We start from the raw sequence: 26348 nt of genomic DNA, 5'->3' as shown, positions 1-26348 counted from the left end.
GGTTCCTCAAAAGACTCCACAAAGAGCTCCCCAATGACCCAGAAATCCCACTTTTGGGCATTTACCCAAATGATCACAAACAAGGCCACACTAAAGCTACCAGCACAACTATGTTTATTGCAGCATTATTTACCATAGCTAAGACATGGAACCAACCTAGATGCCCCTCAGTAGATGAATGGATCAAGAAGATGTGGTATATATACACAATGGAATTCTATGCCTCCATCAGAAAGAATGACATTTCCCCATTTGTTAGGAAATGGAAAGGCTTGGAAAAAATTATATTAAGTGAAGTAAGCCAGGCCCAAAGAAACATAGGTCCCATGGTTTCCCTTATTTGCAATATCTAGTATAGGTATGAGTCAAGCGGAAAAAGTCAGATAATGTGATGTTAGGAAAACGAAACCTCAAATATGTATTTTAATGTTTTTGTTTCTTTCATGCATGTGTTTCTAATGCATTTATAAGATTATTTCTTTGTTGCTTTGTATGTCCCTCCCCCACAGTGTAACCCCCGCTTTCACTATATTTGATGTCAGTATAACATGTGGAGGAGATGGGGACAAACAAGTCGTTTAAGGATTCAGGTGGACCTGTTGCAACAATGAGAAGTACAAAAAGTCATGTCAAAACCAGCTTTACAATGTCGGTGGGAGGGGGGGAGGGGGGGTATGATTGGGTGGGAGGGAGGGGGGAGGCTGGGAAGGGAGGTGAAGGGTAAACAAAGGAGGAGGCTGCAATGCTTGGTAAGAAATGTATGCATTATCCTGCCCATGTAATTGTAACCCCTCTGTACAGTATGTTCTCAAATAAAATAAAATAAAATTTAAAAAAAAAAAAAAAAAAAAAAAGAAAGAATCAACAAAACAAAGAGTTGGTTCTTCGAAAAACTTAACAAAATTGACAGACCCTTAGCAAATCTTATCAGAAAAAGAAGAGAACACACCCAAATTAATAAACTCAGAGATGAGAATGGAAACATCACCACGGAGACAACCAAGATTCAGAACATTATAAGGGAATACCTCTCAAAACTTATGCTAATAAGTTTGAGAACTTGACAGAAATGGACCTCTTCCTAGCAAATATTGACATGCCAAAACTAAACCAAGATGAGTTAAACCAGCTTAACAGGCCCATATCAAGCATTGAAATAGAAACAGCAATAAGAGACCTCCCAGCTAAGAAAAGTCCAGGACCAGGTGGTTTTACAGTGGAATTTTACAAGGCCTTCAAAGCAGAGCTCACACCAATACTCCTCCAACTCTTCAATGAAATTGAAAGAGAAAGCTCACTACCAAACACATTCTATGAAGCCATCATAACCCTCATCCCAAAACCAGGCAGGGACTCATCAAAGAAAGAGAACTATAGACCCATTTCTTTGATGAACATTGATGCAAAACTTCTCAACAAAATTTTGGCCAATCGACTTCAACAATTCATCCAAAAAATCATACACCACGATCAAACAGGATCCATTTCAGGGATGCAAAGCTGGTTCAATATACGCAAATCAATTAATATTATTCATCACATCAACAGGAGCAAGAATAAGAACCACATGGTTTTCTCAATAGATGCAGAAAAAGCATTCGACAAGATCCAACACCCCTTTATGATGAAGGTTTTGGAAAAATTAGGAATCCATGGAACATTCCTCAATACAATAAAGGCTGTATACGACAAACCTACAGCCAGCATTATACTCAATGGTGAAAAACTAAAGCCATTTCCTCTTAACTCAGGAACAAGACAAGGATGCCCACTCTCTCCACTTCTCTTCAATCTAGTATTAGAATGCCTAGCTACAGCAATAAGACAAGATGCAGACATAAAGGGGATCCAAATAGGGAAAGAAGAAATAAAACTCTCCCTCTTTGCAGATGACATGATCTTGTATTTAAAGAATCCCATAGACTCCACTCCCAAATTACTCAAGCTGATTCAAAACTTTGGCAAAGTAGCAGGTTATAAAATTAACCCCCAAAAATCAATGGCTTTTCTGTATGCCAACAATGAGAAAAGTGTGGCTGAAATTAGGAAAGCAACTCCATTTGTAATAGCCCCACAAAAAATAAAATACCTAGGAATTAACTAAAGAAGTGAAGGACCTATATGATGAAAACTTTAAAATCTTGAAAAAGGAAATCAACACAGAACTTAAAAAATGGCAGAACCTCTCATGCTCCTGGATTGGAAAGATTAACATCATGAAAATGGCAATACTTCCCAAGGCTATCTACAAATTCAACGCAATACCTATCCAAATTCCAACCTCATTCTTCAAGGAAATAGAAGAGGCAATCCAAAAATTCATATGGAACAATAAAAGACCCCGAATAGCAAAAACGCTCCTGAATGGAAAGAACACTGCTGGAGGAATATCAATACCAAACTTCAAACTCTACTATAAAGCCATAGTAATCAAAACAGCTTGGTATTGGCATAAGAACAGACCTCAGGACCAATGGAATAGAATTGAAAACCCAGAAATGAACCTACAGACCTATAGCCATCTAATCTTCGATAAGGGAGCTAAAACAATAGAATGGAAGAAAGACAACCTCTTCAGTAAATGGTGCTGGCAAAATTGGTTAACTACATGTAGAAAACTTAAGCTAGATCCGTATATATCACCCTGCACCAGAATCAACTCAAAATGGATCAAAGACCTTGAACTCAAAGCAGACACTCTGAAAACATTACAGGATGGAATAGGAGAAACCCTAGGTCTCCTTGGCTCAGGCCGAAATTTTCTGAATAGAGACCCGGAAACACAACAAATCAAAGAAAGGTTGGACAAATGGGATTGCATAAGGTTGCAGAGCTTCTGCAGGGCAAATGACATAGCTAGCAAGATCAATAGAAAGCCCACGGATTGGGAGAAGATCTTTACTAGCCATACAACGGACAAGGGTCTCATATCTAAAATATACTTGGAACTCAAAAAATTAAACCCCCCAACAACAAATCCTCAAAGAAACAACTGCCCAATAAATAAGTGGGCGAAAGACTTAAAGAGAAACTTCTCTGAAGAAGAAAGAAGGATGGCCAATAGACACATGAAGAAATGTTCAACATCCCTAGCCATAAAAGAAATGCAAATCAAAACAACATTGAGATATCACCTCACTCCAGTTAGAATGGCAAAAATCAAGAACTCTAACAACAACAGATGCTGGAGGGGATGTGTACAGAAAGGAACCTTACTTCATTGTTGGTGGGAATGTAAACTTGTTCAACCACTTTGGAAAGCAGTATGGAGGTTCCTCAAAAGACTTCACATAGAGCTCCCCTATGACCCAGCAATCCCACTTTTGGGCATTTACCCTAATGTTTTTTTTTTTTTTTTTTTTTGTCAGTCGTGGGGCTTGAACTCTGGGCCTGGGCGCTGTCCCTCAGCTCTTCAGTTCAAGGCGAGCGCTCTACCACTTGAGCTACAGCGCCACTTCTGGTTTTCTGGTGGTTTATTGGAGATAGGAGTCTCACGGTCTCTCCTGCCCGGGCTGGCTTTGAACCGCGATCCTCAGATCTCAGCCTCCTGAGTAGCTAGGATTACAGGCGTGAGCCACCAGCGCCCGGCGTACCCTAATGTTTACAAACAAGACCACACTAAAGCTACCAGCACAACTATGTTTATTGCAGCATTATTTACCATAGCTAAGATTTAGAACCAACCCAGATGCCCCTCAGTAGATGAATGGATCAAGAAAATGTGGTATATATACACAATGGAATTCTATGCCTCCATCAGAAAGAATGACATTGCCCCATTTGTTAGGAAATGGAAAAACTTGGAAAAAATTATATTAAGTGAAGTAAGCCAGGCCCAAAGAAACGTAGGTCCCATGGTTTCCCTTATTTGTAATATCTAGTATATGTATGAGTCAAGCGGAAAAGGTCAGATAATGTGATGTCAGGAAAATGAACCCTTAGATGTGTATTTTAATGTTTTTTTCTTTCATGCATGTGTTTCTAACGCATTTATAAGATTATCTCTTTGTTGCTTTGTATGTCCCTCCCCCACAGTATAACCCCTGCTTTCACTATATTTGATGTCAGTATAACTTGTGGAGGAGATGGGGAAAAACCAGTTGTTTAAGGATACAGGTGGACCTGTTGCAACAATGAGAAGTACAAGTTGTCATGTCCAAAACGAGCTTTACAACGTTGGCGTGGGGGGGGGGGGGAGGGGGGGGGAGGAAGGAGAAGGATTGGGATTAGGGGGGGAGGGGGGAGGCTGGGAAGGGATGTGAAGGGTAAACAAAGGAGGAGGCTGCAATGCTTGGTAAGAAATGTACGCATTATCCTGCCCATGTAACTGTAACTCCTCTGTACAGTATGTTCACAAATAAAATTAAATTAAATTAAAAAAAAAAAAAGAAAAAAAGAAAATATGCTATAGATACATGCTATCGAGTATTTTTTCAGCCAGAAAGAATAATTTAAAAATGTGTTTGCTGGAAAATGGATGGAATTAGAGATCATTATGTCAAGCAAATTAAGCCAGACTCAGAAAGATAAATATCACATATTCTGTCTCATATGTGAAATCAAGTCCTTAGAAAATTAATGGGCCAGGTGCCTGTGGCTCCTATAATCCCAGCTATAGCTACTCAGGAGGCTGAGGTCTGAGGATCATGGTTCAAAGCCAGCCCAGGCAGAAAAGTCCTTGAGACTCTTATCTCCAACCACCACAAAGCCTGAAATGAAGCTGTGGATAAGTGATAGAGTGCTAGCCTTGAGCAAAAAAGCTCAGGCGAAGTATCAGGACCAGTCCAGACACCAATAAAAGAATGACTAGAATGTGTAACGGGGACTTTGTGGGCATGGGCGAGGACCAACAGGAAGGGGGAAGAAAAAGATGGTATATATGGTTGAATTACTTTATATACATGTGTGAAAATAGAATAGCAGAACCTGTTAAAATTAATTTTAAATGGGATGAGGTTGGGACGAGAGAGTAATAGGACTAAGTTTGGTCACAGTGTATGCATATTTGGAAATATTACACAAAGTCACCCCTTTGTAAACTAGTAGATTCTAATAAGATTATTTGTTACATCTCAAATAAAAAAGAAAAACATGCCAGGTGCTGGTGGCTGATGCCTGTAATCCTAGCTACCCAGAAGGCTGAGATCTGGGGATTGCATTTCAAAGCCAGCCCAGGCAGGAAAGTCCATGAGACTCTTCAGTTAACCACCAGAAAACTGGAAGTGGTGCTGTGGCTCAAGTGGTAGAGTAGAAGCCTTGGACTGAAGAGCTCAGGGACAGCACACAAGCCCGGAGTTCAAGCCCCATGACTGACAAAAAAAAGGAAAAGCCTAACATATTCAATCTTGTAGAAGAAAAGAAAAAAAAATCATGACATAGGGCATGAGTTTCAGTACCTACCTACTTGATACTGAAAGCATATTCCATAGAAAGAAAGATTGACAAATTACACCTCAACCAAATTAACTTTTACTCTGTGTCTGTGTTTAAATTAGGAGAAAATATTGTAAATCATTATCCAACAGCAAACAATTAGCTAGAATAAAGAACTCCTAATGCTCATTAGTAATAGCAAATCCAGTTCAAAACAGGGCAAAAGTCTTGAACATATGCTGCAGTGAAGAAGATACACAGATTAAAAGATAAATATATGAAATTATGTTCAGCTTATTAGACTTTAGGGAATTAAAAGATCAAATATGCCTATGAAAATGGCTAAAATTTTAGAAAACAAGTGAAAATACCAAGTGCTGACAAGGATACTGTACAACTGAATTTTTCATACATTGCTGGTAGGAATTGTAATGCCTTTGCAAAACTTTTGCGTCTGATAAAGGACTGTGAGGAGGCAGGATTGATAAGAGAAAGTGAGTCGTGGGAAACAAGGGCAAAGAATTCCAAGATAAATGTTGTTCTTGTAGGCTTGGTTGAAATTACACAGGCCCTGCTTTCTTTAAGCTTTATTCTCCCGTGCTGTGCTCTGTCTGACCTTGCTCATTTGCTCACATCGTTACTATATTCTGAGAACTGAATAAGCATATCTTAAAGAATATTTGGGGAATAAATAATTTGGTAAAAATGACATTTGGGTCACAGAAATTCTTACAAAGAAATGTAATTTTAAAGGATGCCCTTCATTAAATGGGTGCTCATGGAGAACATAGATCTGTGCTATAATAAACCAAATTTAAAGCTAAGTACCAGTGGCTCATGCCTGTAATCCTGACTACCCTGGAGACTGAGATTTGAGGATGACAGTTTAAAACAAGCCTGGACAAGAAAGTCTGTGAGATTCTTATTTCCAGTTAACCAGCCAAGATCTGGTCCTGGATCTATGACTCAAGTGGTAGAGTGCCAGCCTTCAGTGAAAAAGCTAAGGGAGAGTGTCCAGGCTCTAAGTTCAAGCTCCAGTGCCAGCAGAAAAAAAAATAACCCAAATTAAGTAAACTGGACAGACTTGATTTCTCTGAGCCCAATTGATAATGTTAGATGACTGTAATATTAGCAAGAACAACTAGAGTACCTGATGCCCAGAACAAAGAAAAGCACTTATCTCAGTGAGTGTTGAACGAAACCTCCTACTCTCTCTTTTCCACAAATGGTACTTTTAATAGTACTTTCAACAGTTTTTAAAACATTTTTAAATTGGCATCAATTAATTGTACAAGGAGATTTCATTCTGACAGGTCCACATATGCAAACAATATACCTTGTTCCAACCCCCTTGTTGACTTTTCCTGGTTTCCCTTAGCCCATTCCCAAACCGATCTCAGCAAGCTTTATTGTTCCATTTTCACTCATGTACCTAAAATATTTTGACCATATTTACCCTCCTTCACCCTCTCTGTTTTCCCTCCCTCCTCCCACTAGTGCCCGTGCCCTGACAGTATCTGATTTACATTCAAGTCATTCATTTTTTATTTTTTAACTGCATATGAATTGTTCAAAGGGATTTTACTCTTACATTTCATACATGAAATACATATACATTACTTTAATCAGATTGATTCCCTTGAGCCATCCAGGAAAATCTCACAGTATGAGACCATTCAGACTTTGCCTTTGTAGAGTGGAATACTGCTCAGAAGGGGAGGAGCACCTGAGTAGCACAGTGGTTAGTCTCTGAGTCAATGAAATCTGAAAGCTAGCAGCAATTTTGAGTCATGATTGTATGCATCTTATCTATGGTTAGCAGATATTTGGTGTCATTTGCAGGGTATGTGAAGCTGGTGGGTTCAAATGGCTGAAAATAGGCTAATGTCATCTATGTTTAAAACAATTGTATGTGTATAATTTTGAGACTGATAAATACCAATAGGCTTTTGAGCTAATGGAGTCCCAGCCTTCAATGGAGTAAACAGTCTATCTTTGGCTCATACATAGAAGTCCATCCTCTGCCTGTATATTTGTAAAATATACAGCACATAAGCTTTGCCACTTTTAAGTATATAACTCAGTGGCATTCATTGGAGCTGAATTGGATTGTTGGTATTGTTTTGTTATTTCTTCCCTCTTTAGAATATTTCCTAGCTGTGCTATGTGTATTTGCATGCTGCAGGCCTTTGTAACAACTGGCAGCCTGCAGCTTGTTACTTGTATAATAAAGACTCCAATATTCTATATTTTAAAATGTGGCTTTTGGGATGATACACCTTACAACAATAGTGTCTATTCTGATGAGTGTGAAGTAGTATCTTGTCATGATCTGTATTTCCATGACTTGTGATATTGAACCTAACTTCATCTGCTTATTGACTATTGTGTATCTTCTTTGAAGACCTCTCTATTCAACTCTCATTATGTACATCTGTGTGTGTGTGTGTGTGTGTGTGTGTGTGTGTGTGTGTGTGTGTGCACGTGTGCGTGCATGCATGCGTTGTTATAAGGGCTTGGACAGTGTCTCTTAGCTTTTTCCCTGAAGGCAAACACTCTACCACTTGAGCTGTAGTTCCACTACTAGGTTTTTGGTCATTAATTCCCTAAGCTAGCTTCAAACCATGATTCTCAGATCTCAACCTCCTGAGTAGTTTGGATTACAGTTGTGAGCATCAGGTGCTTGATATAGCTTATGTTTTAATCATGATGTTGGTTTTCTGGGGTTGAGTTTTAAGTGTTCTTTTTATATTCTGAGTTTTAATCTCTGACCGTACATATGATTCGTGAATATTTTTTAACATCCCTTGGATATTTCTTGTCAATTAGTTCAAATGGCTTCAGGAAATAAATTTTAAAGGGGTCATAAACTTCTCAGTTAAAATGAGATGACATTGCCCAGGCCCTGACTCATGACCAGAAAAAAAAAAATGAGATGACAGGACTAAGTACAACAATGTCAGTTAAACTAGGCTGTGAGTCTTCAATGCCTTGTCTTAGTTGGTATGGTGCCATATTTGCTACCTGCACCAGTAGGGGAAGGTTAACTGCTTCCTGCCAAATGATAACCAACAGTAGCATAAAATCATAGGTTTGTCCCATAAGATTAAAATAGATAATCTCAAAGAGTACAATCAGGATCAATGCTTCTCTTTGTAAATGGGATAATTCTAATAGCAAAGTAGGTTAAATTTAAATATACCAACCTGATCACCTCTGGGGAAGGAGAAGGGATGAGAGGGCTCCTTTAGATCAGGAGTGATTACTGGGATTAGGGAGTTCTAGGCACCCATTTCCAACAGAGCAGGCCAGAAGTACTTAACTTTGGGAGCCAAACTACAGTTAATGTGATAAAAGGGTGCTTGTCTGCTAGAAGTGGCCAGCTTCTGCAGTTGTCAGATTCCTATTTTACAACACATCCCTGCCACTGGAGATGATCAGGAACAGGCTTTGAAGACTAAGCTATCTTTTAATGCCTGTTACAGATTGTACTCTAACCCTCATAACTACTATTTCTCCAATAATTTACCAGAAGATATCATCTGGTATGGATATTCTTTGTCCATCAGGATCCAAAATAAGGTCTCTTGTTTAAAGTTTCACACAGAAACAAGGGCCTGGCTATTGGTTGGTTGCTTGGCATTCAGAGGTGCAGCATCCCTACTGGTAGTAATTTTGATTGAGGCCAGATGGAGTAGTATTTGTGAAATTAACAAGCAACATTAGAGCTTGCCCTTCATGAATTTCTTTTAGATCCAGGGCAACTATGATCTCTTAAATTGTTTTAGCATTAGCCATTATTGCCTGAAAAGAGAATTTACTTATATTTGTCAGGATCCCTCCTGAGAAACAACTGGGCAGACTCAGGACTCAATTCATTCTCATCTGGCTTTGCCAAGTCATCACGCTGTACACCATCTGTTGTCGGATAAGCCCACTTGGACATCTCTAGCTGATGGAGGACATCTTTGGCTTCTGCTAACATTTTCCATTGACAGTTTGCCCAGACCTTTATGAGGCCTAATATAGGATGGGCAGTCTTCCAATCTATAAATGTCTACATCAACAAGGTGTATGTGGAATGAGTTCCAAAGCATCCTTTGTGGGCCATTTCTACCCTTCACAATCATGCAGGATCTGTTAAAAGTGACACTACTTTTTCCATCTTGTGCTCTAGCATAAAGTGCCTTAATTCTCCTATTAGTAGAATTTATTCCTGCCAGATAGTCATCATGCAATCCCCTTTTTTCACTGGCTTCTAGGGTCAGGTCCTGTCCTAGTCCATTTTGTACTGTTAGATTATCTCAGACTAGTTATTATTATTATTATTATTATTATCATTTGGTGGTAGTAGGATTTCTACCTCAGGGCTTTGCTAGTCAGGTACTCTCCCAATTGAGACATGCCCCCAACGCTTTTTGCTTTTGATTATTGTTTGTTTCATTGTTCTGTTTTTATACATGTATATAAAGTATTTTAACCATATTTGCCCTCACTTACCCTCTCCATTATTCATGCTCCTCTTTCCTGCTGGTATCCATGCCAAACATAACCTGTTTTACATTCCTGTCATTCATTTTGCTAGTGCATATTAATTTTACAAAGGGGTTTCACTGTACTATTTCATACATTATCTTCTTTCCTCATCTCTCCTATTATTAGCAGATTTCATGTTTCCTTATGCCATCATCTATAGATGCAATGTATTATGATATTGTTTTTAGCTGTTTGTGAGACAGAATCTTATGGTATTCCTGAGCTGGCCCAGATGGATTACAGTCATCCTATATACAATTCCTGCATAGCTGAGATAATAAGCACACACAACCATGCCCAGCTCTTTATTGACTAAGGTGAAGTCTCATGAACTTTTTGCTAGGGCTAGCCTCAAAATACAATTCTCCTGTTCTCTTCCCTGAGTATCTCAGATTACAGGCATAAGGCACTATGCCTGGCTCATGCCAAGTAATTTATAATTAAGATAAATTTATTTGGCTCAGTTCTGGAGATCAGGAAGTCCAAGAACATGGTGTTGGCATCTTGCAAAGGCCATTGTGCTATGTCATCCTATGACAGGAGGGAAAGAAAAGGTGAGAGTGAGAGAAAGAGGAGACTAAATGCACTTTTCCAACAAAGTCACAGGTTATATTATGTCAATGTAATGTTAATTGATTCATGAGAACAGCAGTGTTCCAAACTTGCAGTCCCAAACTCATAAGACCATTCAGAATTGTTTTCACCAGTTGATCTTCTCTTTGTTACCCTCTCAGTGAGTTCAAGGGATCCCAGGGTTGATCACATAAAAGATACAGCCAGAAGGTTACAGTCATACACAATTATTTCTCTCTGTGTCTGTGTATGTGTGTGTATGTTGGGAGAGCAATAGTTTTTAAAAGTTTTTTTATGTATTTCACTGTAGTGCTGTAACAACAAAATGGCATGTGAGTACCAGAGCTTACATACATCAACAGTAACTCTTCATTACACCACTGCTTCCTGTAGGAGCATAAGCATGTAAGATGGCTGCACTAAATACATTACTGGGTATTTTTCCTTTAGATAATCTTAAGTTTTATCCATAATGCTTTGCCATCATCACTCTTATTATATGTATAAGTTACCCTGGTGATGGGATGCATATGGAGGGGATCATTTAACTGCTTTATTCTATATTAGTGGAAGCAACACTTTGACAGGTTAGTCTGAGTGAAGAGACCAGCAGCACTCAGAAGAAGGAACTAAAGAAGAGGGGATTTAACCTGCCCAGATCACTAGGAAGCATGGCACAGAGTCAGGGTTAGAGAATTCCAAAGGGCACCTGCAAAGTGGGTTGTTTTTTTTACCTTTGGGTTTGCCTTATCTAAAGTTAACAGATGTTGGGTGCAATTTTGCAGGGTGTGCAAGTCAAACAAGCTCTAAATGGCTAAAGAAATGCTTACTTAGACTTTTTTATTTTATTTAATTTATTTATTTTTGCTGGTCGTGGGGCCTGAACTCTGGGCCTGGGCACTGTCCATCAGCTCTTCAGCTCAAGGCTAGTGCTCTACCACTTGAGCCACAGCACCACTTCCAGATTTTTCTGCTTATGTGGTGCTGAGGAATTGAACCCAGGGCCTCATGCATGCAAGGCAAGCACTCTACCACTGAGCTACCTTCCTAGCCCTTAGACTTTTTTTAAAAAATCGTGTATAAAATCTTGAGTTTGGCACTGATGGGCTTTTGAATGAATTGGTACCAGTCTGTTCTAAAGAAATAAGCAACACAGGGCCCATATACAGGAGCTATCTTTAGCTCATTGATAAAATCACAGGGTAAAATCGTATTACCACCTTGACAAAGAGTTTGTGAGTTTACTAAAAACCAGAGTATACATATATAACATGCTACCACAGATACATTAATCACACTCTTGGGCATTTACCCTAGAAAAACAAAAGCTTTTGTTCACATTAAAATCCATATGACCAATATTCACAGCTGTAGTAGCCTCAAACTAAAGACAGCTTATATGTCCTTCAGTAGGCAGATGAATGTCTAAATAAACTGTGGTATGTGTGTACTATATAATACAGCAGTAAAAACAAAAACCAAAGTAGATATATGCAACATTTTACAAAGAATATTTTAAATGAAAAAGCCAATATTAAAATGTTTTTATACTGTATAGTTCCATAAATTTCTTGGGAAGACAACATTGAAAGAATAAAAACAGGTTATGATTATCAAGGATTCAGGACAGAGTAAGAGCATAGCTATTGAAGAACAACAGGAGTGGACTTGTACGTTGAAATTGTTAACATCTTAACTATTGATATAAATATCATCATTGTGGTATTGTACTACAGTTATGTATTAGGGAAATTGAGTAAAAGGCCTGTAGAACACGATTCCTTTTTTAAAATTACTTTTAATTGTAAAATATACATAAATTGTCATATTTTCGATTTTAAGTGTACAGCTCAGTGGTAAGTATGCTTAGGTTGTATACTATATGTCTAGAATTTTTTCATCTTGTAAAAGTGGCAAGTCTGTTCTCATCAAATGGCAAATTCTTGTTTCCCTCTCCACCCAAGCCCTTGTAACTAACATTCTACTATCTGTCTGTGAACTTGACTTCTTTAAGTATCCATATAACTGGAATCATACAATATTTGTCCGTTTTGTGTATAGATGCCAGAACTGGGACTTGAACTCAGATCCTGCATGCTGTCCCTTAGTTTTTCTGCACAAGACTGGCACACTACCACTTGAGCCACATCTCTACTTCTGGCTATGTTCATGGTTAATTAGAGATAAGAATATCATGGACTAAATTAAATTAAAAAAAAAAAGAATATCATGGACTTTTCTGTCCTGGCTGGCTTCCAATCTTGATCTTCAGATCTCAGTCTCTTGGGTAGCTAAGATTATAGATATGAGCCAATAGCACCCACCAATGTTTGTCCTTTGTTTTTGTCCCTCATGGGGCTTGAACTCAGGGCCTTGGTGCTGTCCCTGAGCTTTTTTGCTCAAGGCTAGTACTCTGCTACTTTTAACCACAGCTCTACTTCTAGTTTTCTGTGGTTAATTGGAGATGTGTCTCCCAGACTTTCCTGCCCTGGCCTGCTTCAAACCATGATCCTCAGATTTCAGCCTCCTGAGTAGCTAGGATTACAAATGTGAGCCACCAGCACTTAACTTAATATTTGTCCTTTCGTATCTAGTTTATTTTACTTTATTTGGTATCTGGTTTATGTCATTTATGTCCTCAAAGGTGCTACATATTGTAGTAAGCATCAGAATTTCCTCCCTTTTTAGAGAGGAATAACCATTGATAGTATATACCACATTTTGTTTAGCCATCTGTCAGTGGACACTTAGGTTGCTGCCTCCTTGTCATTTACAGGTTAGTGCTGCTATGAACATTAATGTAAAGTATCTTTTAAAGTTCCTTCTTCTAATTCTACTCAGAAGTAGAATTGATGGGTCATATGTTAAGTCTGTTGTTAGAATACCATCATGTTTTCCATACTTGTCTTACCATCTTATGATCCCAGAAGCAATACACAAAGGTTTTAGTTTTTAAGTACCCTTACCAACATTGATTCTTTATTCATTTATGGCTAGTCATTATAATAGGTATGAAGTGATTTGGGTCTTTTGATTTACATTTCATTGATGAATCATGATGTTTAGCATCTTTTCATTTCCTTATTGCTTACTTGAATTTCTCTGGCAAAATATATCTCCTAGTCCTTTGTACATATTGATGTGGATTATTTTTGTTGTAGAAGTTTTTAAATGTTCTAGATGATAATTCTTTGTTGCATATCTAATTTGTAAAGATTTTTCCCCATTCTGTAAGTTGCTGTTTTTTTCTCCGTAAGTGTCCTTTATGTTTTTAATAACCCCTCTAAAACTTATGTTGAAATTAATTCCCATCATATCAGTATGTAAAAGTGATTAGATCATCAGGGCTTTGCACTACGAGCTGAGTGAGTAGGTAAGTTTTCTCTGGAGAGAGTTATCTCTGAAGAGAGTAGAGTCCTGATTAATTTGCTATTCTTCCAGTCTCCTAAGTAGCTTGGAGTGAAGGTGTAAGCCATTGTGTTTGCACAAATTTTATACTTTCTTATGCTATGTTGTTATTTATTATTCTTTTACTTCAGTGTTTTTCTTTGGTGGAATTGTCATTTGAAATCAGAGACCTGTATTTTCTAGCCAGGTGCTCTACCATTTGAGCCATGCTCCCAGCCCTCATTTTCTTTTGGCTCCTCTAACTGGATAATTACAAATAATCTACCTTTTTGTCAGTCATGGGGCTTGAACTCTGGGCCTGGGCACTGTCCCTCAGCTCTTCAGCTCAAGGCAAGTGCTCTACCACTTGAGCCACAGTGCCACTTCCGGTTTTCTGGTGGTTTATAAGAGACTCAGACTTTCCTTCCCAGGCTGGCTTTGAACCACAGTCCTCAGATCTCAGCCTCCTGAGTAGATAGGATTACAGGCATGAGTCACTGGCACCTGGCTTTTGAGTCTGCTGATTGTTTTGCTTCTTAAAGTCTCTTGTTCAACACCTATATTGAGTTTTTAGTTCAGTTATTACATTTTTTTCACTTTAAGAATTCTGAATTTTTTTGGTTGTACTGGGGGTTGAACTCAGGGTTTGACACTTGCTTGGCTTGCTTGCTGAACTGGTACTCTACTACTTGAGCCATACCTTCAGCCTTGGTTTTGTTGGTTCTTTTGAAAACATACTTTCGTGGACTTTTCTACCCCATGCTGGCTTTGAATCTTGGGTCTCCAGATCTCAGCCTCCTAAGTAACTAGGATTATAGTCATGAGCCACTTGTACCCACCAAAGTTTTATTAATTTTACATGTGCATTGGGGATCTTCATAAGAGGCTAGAATCTAAAGTAATGACTAAAGCATGATATTTTAAGGGGTAATACTGAAGTTTGAACTCAGGGTTTTATGCTTGCTAGGTTGGCACTCTATCATTTGAGCCATACCTCCAGTTTTTTTCATCCTTTTAAACTTTTTGTCTTTGTTGGAATGTTCCCTTTGTTTATTATTCTCTTCAGCTTTTGGGGCCTTTTTATAATGGTTATTTTCAATTTTCTATCAGGTAATTAATATACTATTTTATTATGGTTAATTTTTAGCTTTTTCCTTTGTTTGGATTGTTTATATTTTCCCAGATTTTCCTTGACTCTATATGTGTATCTTCAAATTAGAAAAAAATGTCTCCCCTCCAATATTACCAATCAACTTGGCCAGAGCTTCTATGGAACTCCCAAGAATTTGTGTTAGTCTAAACTGCTGTGTTCCAAGTAGTTCCCAGGTATCTAGTGTTTGCCCAGTTTCATCAGTGCTTGGAGACCAATGTCATTCTTTTGGAAGCTCCTAGATAAACCGGAATGTTTCATGCCTGGTTCAACTCTTTGCCTCCCCAGAGAAAAGGGGGGAGCCAGAATTTTCAGCTGCTTCCTCTTCCTTATGTTGGGTGCAAGAACTATGGTTCAGTCTGCCACTTTATTCTCTGTGATCTCCAACAATTCCAGACCCTATCGGCTCTATGAGAAAGCAGCCAGTCTGTCAGGGAACACCTGGAGAATTTGGAGTATTAGTTACATGGTTCAGATCTTTCTGTCCTCAGAAGCTGAGATTTGAGGTTCCCTAATACTGTGGCACTGTGCTCTGTGTGGGGATTATGATGAGTGTTTCTGATTTGCTTTTCTTTTTCTTTTGTGCTAGTCCTGTGGCTTAAACTCAGGACCTGGGCACTATCCCTGAGCTTTTTTGCTCCAAGCTACTGTTCTACCACTTGAGCCACAGCTTCTCTTCTGACTTTTTGCTGGTTAGTTGAAAGTCTTATATACTTTCCTGCCAGTGCTGTCTTTGAACCGCAGTCCTCAGATCTCATCAGCCTCCTAAGTAGCTAGGATTACAGGGGTGAGCCACCACTGCTCAGCTACTTATGCTTTTCTTAGTAGTTTCAGTGTGGCCAGCATCACACTGACAACAGGTACAAGAGTACTTCAGTTAGTATCTGGACTTCTCACAAAGGGAATTGATCCTTGGTGTTGCTGCTAAATAACTGTGACTTTGGAGGTGAAGGTGAATCTAGGGTTTCCTATTCTGACATCTTGTTGTCACTTTTCCCCCTTATCTCTTAAAACTACATGTGAACCTGTAACGATCTCAAATTAAAAGTTTAATTTGGGGCTGGTTGCATGGCTTACAAAATAAATGTGTCTGCCTATCAAGCCTAAAGTCTTAAGATAAAACTTAGTACCAAAAGGAAAAAAAAAGTATTTGGGTGCTGGAAGTGTGACTCAATAAGTGAAAGCAGCAGATACTGAGTTTGAGTCCCAGGATCAGACCTAAAGAAAAAAAAAACAGAAAAGAAATAACCATGGGCTGGGAATGTGGCTTAGTAGTAGAATGCTTACCTCACACGCATGAAGCCCTGGGTTTGATTCCTCAGTACCACATACACAGAAAAAGTTGAAAGTGGTGCTGTGGCTCAAGCGGTAGAGTGCTAGCCTTGAGCAAAAGAAGCTCAGAAACAATGCCCAGGCCCAAAGTTCAAGCCTCAGGACTGGCAAAAAAAAAAAAAGAAGAAGAAGAAATAACCAACCCTTTGGATAGGTTGGGATGGGTGGGTGAGAATGTTGAAAAGGGTGACACTGTTCAAGCTGTACCGTACTCATAAACTGCTTTCTTGAATAGCAACTCCTTTGTACAACTACTTAAAGATAAGAAAAAATATTCAAAAAAGGCAGATTTTTTCAAAAATAACCTCGTTTTCTTTTTTAACTTCCAAGAATTGTTATTTTAAAATAACATATTAATTACATATTGTAATGGAGTTCAATATATTATTTGCAAACATAGGCAAATAGGATTATACCAAACATCAAAATTTGTGCACAGTAAAGGGAATTCTCAAGGAAGTAAAGAGACATATTGCATAATTGAAGAAAATATTTACCAACTATTCATCTGGCTAAGAAACAATATTCAAAATACATAGTGACTATATACTTTGAAGGCTCCAGAATTCAGTCACACACTATGCAGAGCCTCAAGTTGTTTTGTTTTGTTTTGGATCCAGTAGTGGGGCCTGAACTTGGTGCCTGGGCACTGTCCCTCAACTCTTCAGCTCAAGGCTAGCGCTCTACCACTTGAGCCACAGCACCACTTCCGGCTTTTTTCTTTTTGCTTATATGGTGCTGAGGAATCGAACCCAGGGCCTCAAGCATGCAAGGCAAGCGCTCTACCACTGAGCCACCTTCCCAGCCCATCCTCAAGTTTTCTGACGGCCAAAATATCTCCTTCTATAGAGATCTTTCTACTGAGAATATTATTCTTCAGATTGTTTTGTGTGTGTGCTGATCCTGGGGTTTGAACTCAAGGCCTGGGTGCTGCTCTTGAGCTTCTTTTGTTCAAAGCTGACATTCTGAATCACAGCTTCACTTCTGGCATTTTAAATAGTTTATTAGAGATAAGACTCTCATGGATTTTCCTGCCTGGACTGGCTTTGAATTGTGACCATCAGATCTTGGCCTCCTGAGTAGCTAGGATTACAGGCATGAATCATCTGGGCCCATCTATATTTACCATCTTTTAATGTCATCAAAATCATATTGCTTTTGATATCTTCCCACCCACCAGGTTAATACCTTTTTGGCAAAAAGAAAATATTGCAGATCCTCTAGTTAAACTAACCCACTAACCCACTTTGTGTTTCTTTTTGTCTATTGAAGGTTCTGGTGTGGGATGTATAACCGCTTTGACAAAGGGCTGCACCCCAAACAGAGTATAATAGACAGACTTTTGGAAATGAAGAAACAACAAACAATGCTGGAGGCACGGGTGCATGAATTAGAAAAGGTGAGGAGAAAGGTCCCCCCAAAGAGATTCTCTTGTCCCTTCTAGATAGACCCAACCCATTTGAAGTTGAATTGGTGCTTGTGAGATACTACCTAATTTGGCTTCTTAGTGCCCATTCTGCAAAACTCAGGGAGTAACTCCTTTTCTTCCCATAGTGTGGGAAATATCTTACCCAGATAGTTAAACATAAGGATTGAATAGAATTATTAGGAGGAACAAGAGGGAATGACCAGGAAATTACACTGGTATTTGTTATCAATCAAGAGAATAACATTTTGAGTGAACTTACCAGAATAATGAAATGGTTATATTTTTCAATTAGGAAAACGTTACCAAAGAAAATTCTTTCCTTTTTCCCATATAAACTTTACTCATCAGATAGGCATTGCTGTTTATTGATTCTGCTTTACAGCCACAACAAAACAAAAGTTTAGTCACAGGTCAAGTAATTAACAAGGATTTCTTTCTAAAACATGGAAAATACTGAGCTGCTTAGGAAATGTAGGCATCCCTAGCAGTTTATTTAAAGGACAGAGGAGTTATTCTTCTTAGAAAAGAATTATTGGAAAGGATATTGCTATTTAGGAAGTAAGTGTGAGCCAGATAAGGCATATCATTTTCTGTTGACTATTAGTAAATAACTACAGCCACCACCACCCCTTTTGGAAGTCCTGGAGTTTGAATTCAGGACCTCAGGATTGCTAGGCAGCCTTTCTCGAGTGGTAGAGGGCCTGCCAACAAGTGTGAGGCCCTAAGTTCAAACCCCAGTATTGCCACAAAAAAGGTTGTACACTCAGACCCCAGCCCTCCACTCCCAGATGTGAATTTGACACATATAACTTCTGTGAGCCTCATTTTCCTCACTTATAAAATAAAGCTAATCTCTGATTTCTTATAATGATAGAAGGAAATTGCATAAAGCACCTGGCATAAATAGGGATTCAATATTAATGATCCTTTCCTTTTTCCTGTTTTATCCCAGTAATAAAAGACTTTTACATATATAAGACCTTTGAGTTCTTTTGAAGATCAGTAATGGTATAGATTTTAAAGCACTATGGCAGGTAATAAAGAAAAGATGTTTAGCAGTATGGGGTCAAAGATAATTTGCTACCATATAAATGATGGCAATAAGATTGCAGATCAATGTATTTTTGCCAAGCTTTTTTCTTTGTCTGATTGTTTTCAACCATTCCTTGCTCCCGAAACAGAAACTGAAAATCCATGGTGAGCCACTAGAAGAAGATGTCTATCCCTTCCCTCATTCAGGAGATGCATTATCCCAGCATTTGGGAAGTCCTTTGACTAGTTCTTTTGGCTTTATGGGTATTGAGGGAGACGTAAATACCTTGATGGAGAATCGCACCCTGTCCAGGGAAGGTGGCCTTCGTGCTCAGATGGATCAAGCAAAAGACCAGTGTGGAGAGCCCCACCCTGACTCTTGTAAGGACAAACTTGGGGCCATGGATATCTCTGGAGATGTGAACATCTCTGGAGACATGAATGTTTCTGGAGACACAGACATTTCTAAGGGCACTGACATCCATGGAATCCTGGATATTTCTGAGGGCTGGGGCTTCTATGAAGATATAGGTCTCCCAGAAGGCCTAGTCATCTCTAGGGCCACCAGAAAGGAGACAGGCTATTCTGATAAAAAATGAGCTATTCACTTGCCTGACTTTGTGCTAGGAGCACCTGTAGCAGCCATACATGTCCTTGTACCAAACAGGGTTATGCTGCTTTCACTTGATTTAAATGGGTCCGAACAGGACACATTTCCCCCCTTCAGAGTTTGGAAGGGGATTTAGAATGTTTACTGATTTAAGTGGCCAGTATTTACCTGTTAAGAATTCCAGAGTATAGGCAAGAGAAAGAATGTGTTTTTCTAAAATGAGATTAAACTTCAGAAACATTGCCTTTCAGCTGAGATGTTTGTGAGATTGGTTCTACTATCTGTTTTCCTTAAATGAGCAACCTCAACTACTTTACTGCCTGAAAACAAAGTGGAAATCTTGTTACTGGAAAATTACAACTTTATTGAAAGGATGGAGATATGATATTGCAAATTTCACAATATTATAAAAGAAAACACATTCAGATACACTGAGTCATGGGGTGCTAGCTAAAATTGGCAGTATAGGTGCTTGGAGATTTGGAACATAGAAGTAATTTTCTTGTTACGTTAATCTCTCTTTTCAGCCTACACCCCAGTTCAGTTTTGTTATAATACTATTTTTAGTCAATCCATTCTTTTATAGCTAGCCCACAGGTAAACCTGAACCTACTATAAAGTTTTTAGTTCTAAATTAGTGAGATTTAAATAGTTATTAATAGCATTATCAGCATCAGTCCAGGAAGCAACTTAAAACCTCAATGCTCCGTACTTGCCTGAGATATTGTCTGTGTGGTTATTTGGTTGTTTTGTAAGTCAAGCCCTTCCTTAGGATTTCTTATTTAAAAAAAAAAAAAGCCATTGGTTTTGCTTATCTAGATATCACCTGAAATTTATGGACTTTTGAATATAATTGGCACTGCTTTTGAAATCTGGTAGGTATTTCACTTTGTCTAGATGTCTAACTTCTTTAAAAAGTTTATTCTTCTAGTCCAGCCACTCACATATAAAGGAATGTGTTCTTTTTTAAAAAATGAAATTTTCACCTTGCTATAGATATACTTGCTAACCTTTCTCATCTTCCTATTGGATATTCATTCATTGTTTCAACACTTCCACATGCTGGACATAGAGTGATTTGGGCCATGATTTACATATTGTCAGCATTTCCAAAACTATCAATGCCACTATCTGATTCAAGCTAAAAAAAAATTAGATGACTTAAAGATACATCCCTGTTGATTGTAGTATCCAGTTGTGAACACAGAATTATCTTAAGGACCAATCACTTTGTTAGTTGCTATTCGCTGAAAGGAAGACATCCTTTTAGGAGTATAATTTAAATGTAGAAGAGAATAGTTGAGACAGTTAGTTGATTTCTTACTCAAAGGTAAATAAATATGGACCCCAATAAAACAACCTTCTTTGGCCAGAGAATTCGAATTAATTTTGGTTGATCTATTTCATATGTAAATTTGAGCTATTTTTCTACTCATTTCCTTTGGTGGCATTTTTCTTTCTCTTTTTAAAGAACTAGTATGGGTCTTTTCATTCATAAATAGGGACTATTTTTCTATCTTTCATGTATTGTGTGTTTGTTTTCTTTGAGACAAGGTCTCGCTGTCTATGCAACCCGTTTCACTCAAACTCATGGTCCTTCCCAGCCTTCCCAGTCATGCATAATACCACACACACCTTTTAAATCATAAAGTATTAAAATAATCTCTTAAATTAAGATCTCTTAATGTATCTTCTCTGATCCCCCTCTTAACATAATTTGGACCTCAGTTTATATAACTTAAATCATCCTTAATTTCCAGTTGTCTATTTGACTTCTACAAATAATTGTTATTTCTGCACATAATTTTGATTTAAAGGCTATATCCTCACTGTACAAAGGAAGTTGTCAAAAGGAATATCAGACTAGGATGTATCACAGTGGTAAAATGTTTGCAATGCACAAGGGCCTGGTTTCAATCCCTAGTACCACCAAAAAAAGAAAAGAAAAAGACATTTTCCCGTATCTCAATCTGTATTTTGCAGTGCATAACCAGGATGATACTCGATATACAATGTGTTGGGAGGTTTAATTGGAAGAGAAAGAACAAAAAGGGAAAGTGGCAAAATTTAGCTTTCAAATCTAATTAGAAAGCTAATGTGAAGTCTCATATTTTTCCAAAGGACCTGTACAAGGGCAGTACATAGTGCCAAAACTTATTTATTAGATACAAAACAAAATGAGTCGATAATGAAGATTTTTTTCAGTACAACTCCAAACTTAGCAATTGCACACAGCAACTCTGTTTCCAAAAGCAAAATAAAAAAATATACAGACTATTTTATATTTTGTTGAGTATTTAAGGTCATGTAATCAGTTTTAGTGTTAGGATCAGTGTAGTCAACTTGTTTGATCTTCTCTACATGACCTGTTTTGTTCAAGGAAAACCTTGAAAATATTTATTTTTTATCACCAACTACTTCTCTATTTTTTATAGTCATTTAAAAAATGTGAGGGAAGAAAATGGTTAGGGGAGAATCCAAATATATGTGCATTGCTAGAAGCCCAGTAATTATCTGCAATTAGGAGCCCGGCAATAGGGAGATTTCTGAAGGAAAGTTTCAGGAATATTAGAAATATTAGATGATCTACTACAGCTTTTATTTCATACTCTCATAGAACACCTATGCTGTGACAGAAATGTGACCCTTCCTCCACTGTCCTGCCCTTCCAGATCCTCAAGCAGAAATTCCATTCTCATATGACTACCCTACTTAAATTGGAAGGCATTTAACCACCTGCCACTGTCTTATCCACTAACCTGACCTCTGCTTATTTCCTATACAAGTTTCATGGGCCTAAGGTCACTATTTATCTTTTCCAAGTATGAGTCAGGCTCAGTTCCTGTGCTGGTGGCCATGCTCAGATTCTGCATGAACCTTTTTTTTTAAGTTACTTAGTTGATGGAATGATAGATTTATCACAATAATAAAGCAACCCTAAATAATTACTTCAGAAACATCTAACAGGCTTGACTTTTTAAAGAAGAAATTCAGGAATAGGGTTGACCGTATAAAAGAAAACCTGAAACTATCTAGAATCAAGAGAGCAAGAATGTAAAGCACATGATACATTTGTTGAGCACATGTACCTTTGGGAAGTCACCATCAGATCCGTTGTTGACTGCCAGCATGCATGGAACACCTTTTGTCTGAGATGCATGTCTCTCACTTCACAGGAAGTGAGACATTTCCAGTAGCCCAAGCTGCTCTGACATTTACTATATAGCCTAGGGTAGCTTCAAACTCTTGACCTCCTGCCTCAGCCTCCCAAGTGCTGGAATGACAGGCATGAGCCTCCATGCCTGACCTGAATCCAACTCTTTTGAAAAGGTGCTTTCAACCAAATTAACTTTGGCTTCAATTTAGCAGAAACATTTAAGGATTCTCATATCAGATTTTGGTTCCTTACTGGTTTTGTTAAACACACAATACCTTTTCTTCATTCTATTAGGCTTTGAGATATATATATATATATATATATTTGATATATAATCTTTTCTATGAGAATATTTTATACCAGTGGCCTTTTTTGTAAATAGTTGTTAGGGAAATGTAAATTATCTAAGAAAAATAATTCTCTCAAAAGAGTTTACTATGCTCTACTTTGGTTCATACTTGGAAGATTGTTTTTGCTTCCTCACATAGTTCCCAATGATTTAATAATACCTTTACCCAAATGTTCTCCACCCTCAAGCCACTCCCTCCCAGAAATTCATGATATAGCAGACAGGATTCAAGCCAAGTCCAGTTGCTTTCTCCTAAGTGCCAAATCTAGACTAAATTTTTATATGGATATTTGAAAACAAAAAGTAGACGTGGCTTAAGCCTTAAATTTTTCCTCTGGGATTATTTTTTACATAATATGAAGAAATGCCTGGCCTACCAAGTGACATAAAACAAAGGATAAAGGGAACTACTGTGACTCATAAAGGACTCTGGTTTTGTTATCTTTTAAAAGCAATTCTGTATTTGATGGCAACATAGAAGCTTTTCCAAGGCATAAAAAAATTACCTTTCAAGCCCTACACAATATGTCTTCTCTGATTCTCCGGCTGTGGGTCTGACAATCTGTGCCTTTCCCTTAATAGGAAGTATTGCTATTGTCACCGTTCATGACAGCCATATCACCTTTAGATGTCAATGCAAGTAAAAACATGTTACATGCCCTGCGACTTGTCTTCACAAAAGATGTTTGCTTTGAAAGCAGCTGTCTGATTTAGGCCTGTGTGTCTTGCAAGAACTGAACAAAATATGTTCAGAAGTTGGCATGTGTGAAACCAATGGCTTCTATGTTAGGTCCAGTGCTCTGTCCCTTGGTGTTTTATAAAGCTTTGGGAGTAAACTAAAAGTTTCTTTTCCAAAGCTTTGTTGCCTTTCAAACGTTTTTATAGCTTTATATTCTGACTCTGATACTAGCCCTCCAGAGTCTCAGTTGTACAGATAGTTACAGAAGGGAAAAGAGAGTGATATAGAGATGGACCTAGCCAGTTAAGATTGCATGTACTCCTAGTAAATGGATTGTTCACAATAAGGTGCAACGAAAAGGGTCTTCAGTTATTATGACTGACATTTTCTTTCAAGGCAATCTTTATACTATTAGAAACTTCTTTCAGGAATACTATGAAATGTGCATTTTCTTTGTCCGTGTGTTTTTTGCTTGAATATGTGCTTGTGGCTTTGGTTTTAGAGAGTCAGGGGAAGTCGGTGACTGTTAATATGTTTTTTGTTAGTATGTCCTCAAGGCAAGTGACTTCTGAGCCACCGTTTTGCTTCTATAACAAACATCACTGGTCCCCTAGCCAGTCAGATAAAGAATAGTACAGCTAAGTCACTAGGTGATAACTATTCAAAGACCAAATTCTCTAGTGTCACCTCCCATATAATTGGCCACACCAGGTCTCATAATTCTCCATCTGTATGCCTGTAGTCAGGATTGTTTCTATATTTTGTGAGCACAGATCCTAGTTCTGAAATATAACATTCTGTATTCTAGTTTTAACAGTGCCTCCAGCTTAAGAACAGCTAACAAGTTTAGTCTTTTGATAAGTAACTCATAGTAAGACTATTTGTATACATTTACTGTAACCAGTAGCCTCCAGTCCTATAGGTCATTTAGTCATTCAGATGAAGAGAATTTTTCAAGACTTTGGTGTTAGACATCTAGTTGATATTGTCCAGCAAAGTGCCATAAAGTCTTTAAGACATACCAAGGCAGAAATACAAACCGAAGTGAAGCAATTAAGCCTTTTCTCTAGGTTGGATCAATCAGGCAGCTTTATAAGTAGACCTTAAATATCTGGCCAATGTTATGTGTAGTGTGTGTTAATGTCAGCTACAGACATGCATGAACATGCACATGCAATTGATGTGCAATGTGTAGTTTCCTTGAGAACATGAGTTTCACTTGTTCTGGGTTTATAAAATGACATGGTCACAGCAGCAGAAAGTATGAATTTGCCAAAATACAGTAATGTGAGAAATTTACTTTCAACATCATGTTGATTATGTGTTATGTTACGCTTGTAACAGTGCCGCAGTATGGATGTGTCAGCTAGTCGGGATGTTCACTACCAATTGTTTTGTCCACTGCCAGAGAGTTCATTAGCTCTCTTTTGTAATTTTTCCAATCTGAAAATGTTGATTTTTTTTTGTTTAAAATTAAAAAAACTTCAATCTTTTGTGTATGTTGTGTGTGTGAGGTTGCTATATATTAGCTAAGACAGGTAGCAAACCTCCCCCAAATAGTACCCTGACCTAGCTTGAATAGATAAATCACTTTACATAAACAGAGAAACTTCAAGTGGGTTGAATATGCTCTTGTTAAAGACAATAGAGGCATCAGAGAAGAGACCTGGTTCTGAAGATTACTGTTAGAGTAAGGTTTCTGCTGGTGACCAGCTGTGAGGACAAGACTGACAGCAACTTAATTCACAAAAGTATGCTGATGGAATACAAGTTTGTTCATTCAAGTTGGGAGAAAAACCTGTTCAGTGACCAGGCTTTCATTCTTCCTCAGAGTCCCCTCTGGAGCAAGGATTCTCACACATTAATTAGGGGGCTTGGACTCAAAAGTTATTTCTTCCAGACTGCAAAAGAGTTCCCACCTTGGAGCCTCTCCCTCTGGGAACCATATGTATGCAGCCTCCAAAGAATGGGACACAGAGAAACTTTGGTTCTAGTACTGTCTATCTGTATGGCCTTGTGTAAATCACTTCCTGACTATATATCTCAAAGCTTCATCTTTAAATGGGGATACTAGTTGTACCTACTACACAGAGTACTTGTGTAAATTAACCAAGTTTGCATGTAAAGGTACCTTGTAAATTTCCCAACATACAAAAAGCAATCAGTCTCTCACTTTTCAGCCCTGATGTTTCTGACTAAACTGATAAATTCCTGCTTTTCACCTTCCTTTTTTCTTAGCTCCGTTTGGTCCCTTTCATGCTCTTGACACAATTTCTTTAAACAGTTAATTTACAATTACAATAGGATTACAATGTAATGGATTAGTACATGATTCTTATAATCAATAAATCTTTGTTAACTAAAATGTTTTAAATTCTATATATACAGAAATTTATATATACGTATAGAGAACAAAAACAGGATTATATAGTAGTCTCTTCCCTTTCAATACATATAGGTTTCTCATTTTTAGTGGACACATCATTTTCATTATATGAGCTATAACGTATTCAGCTATCATATTGTTGATCAAGCTATAACTGTCTTCTGTATCAAATTTCAAACTTGCCTTTCCTATTTCTAACTGGAATTCAGCAAATGCCTTCTTTTTCTGATTTGAAATATCCCCTTACTTGAGGTGACATACAGATAATTTCATCCATTCTAAGAGGATTTTTTTTTTGAGACAGGATCTTGTTATGTAGCCCAGGCTGGTTTTGAATTTATGACCCTACTGCCTC

At 38.0% G+C, this 26348-nt stretch overlaps 1 protein-coding gene across 1 annotated transcript in view; it reads left to right on the top strand.

Moving 5' to 3' along the window:
- The window catches only part of Mtmr8 (myotubularin related protein 8), a 91095-nt gene extending 65993 nt beyond the window's left edge, over nt 1-25102 (top strand). Inside the window, exons 13-14 of the mRNA XM_042666932.1 lie at nt 17624-17750; nt 18962-25102. Coding sequence (XP_042522866.1) covers nt 17624-17750; nt 18962-19411 — 577 coding nt within the window. The 3' untranslated portion in view covers nt 19412-25102. The remainder of the gene's footprint in view (nt 1-17623; nt 17751-18961) is intronic.
- Nucleotides 25103-26348: the final 1246 nt, after the last annotated feature.

The sequence above is a fragment of the Dipodomys spectabilis genome, unplaced genomic scaffold, assembly GCF_019054845.1.
Source record: "Dipodomys spectabilis isolate Male_0828 unplaced genomic scaffold, ASM1905484v1 ptg000370l, whole genome shotgun sequence".
NCBI lineage: Eukaryota > Metazoa > Chordata > Mammalia > Rodentia > Heteromyidae > Dipodomys > Dipodomys spectabilis.
Note: the sequence above shows the minus strand (reverse complement) of the source record. Positions and strands in the feature narration are given on the sequence as shown.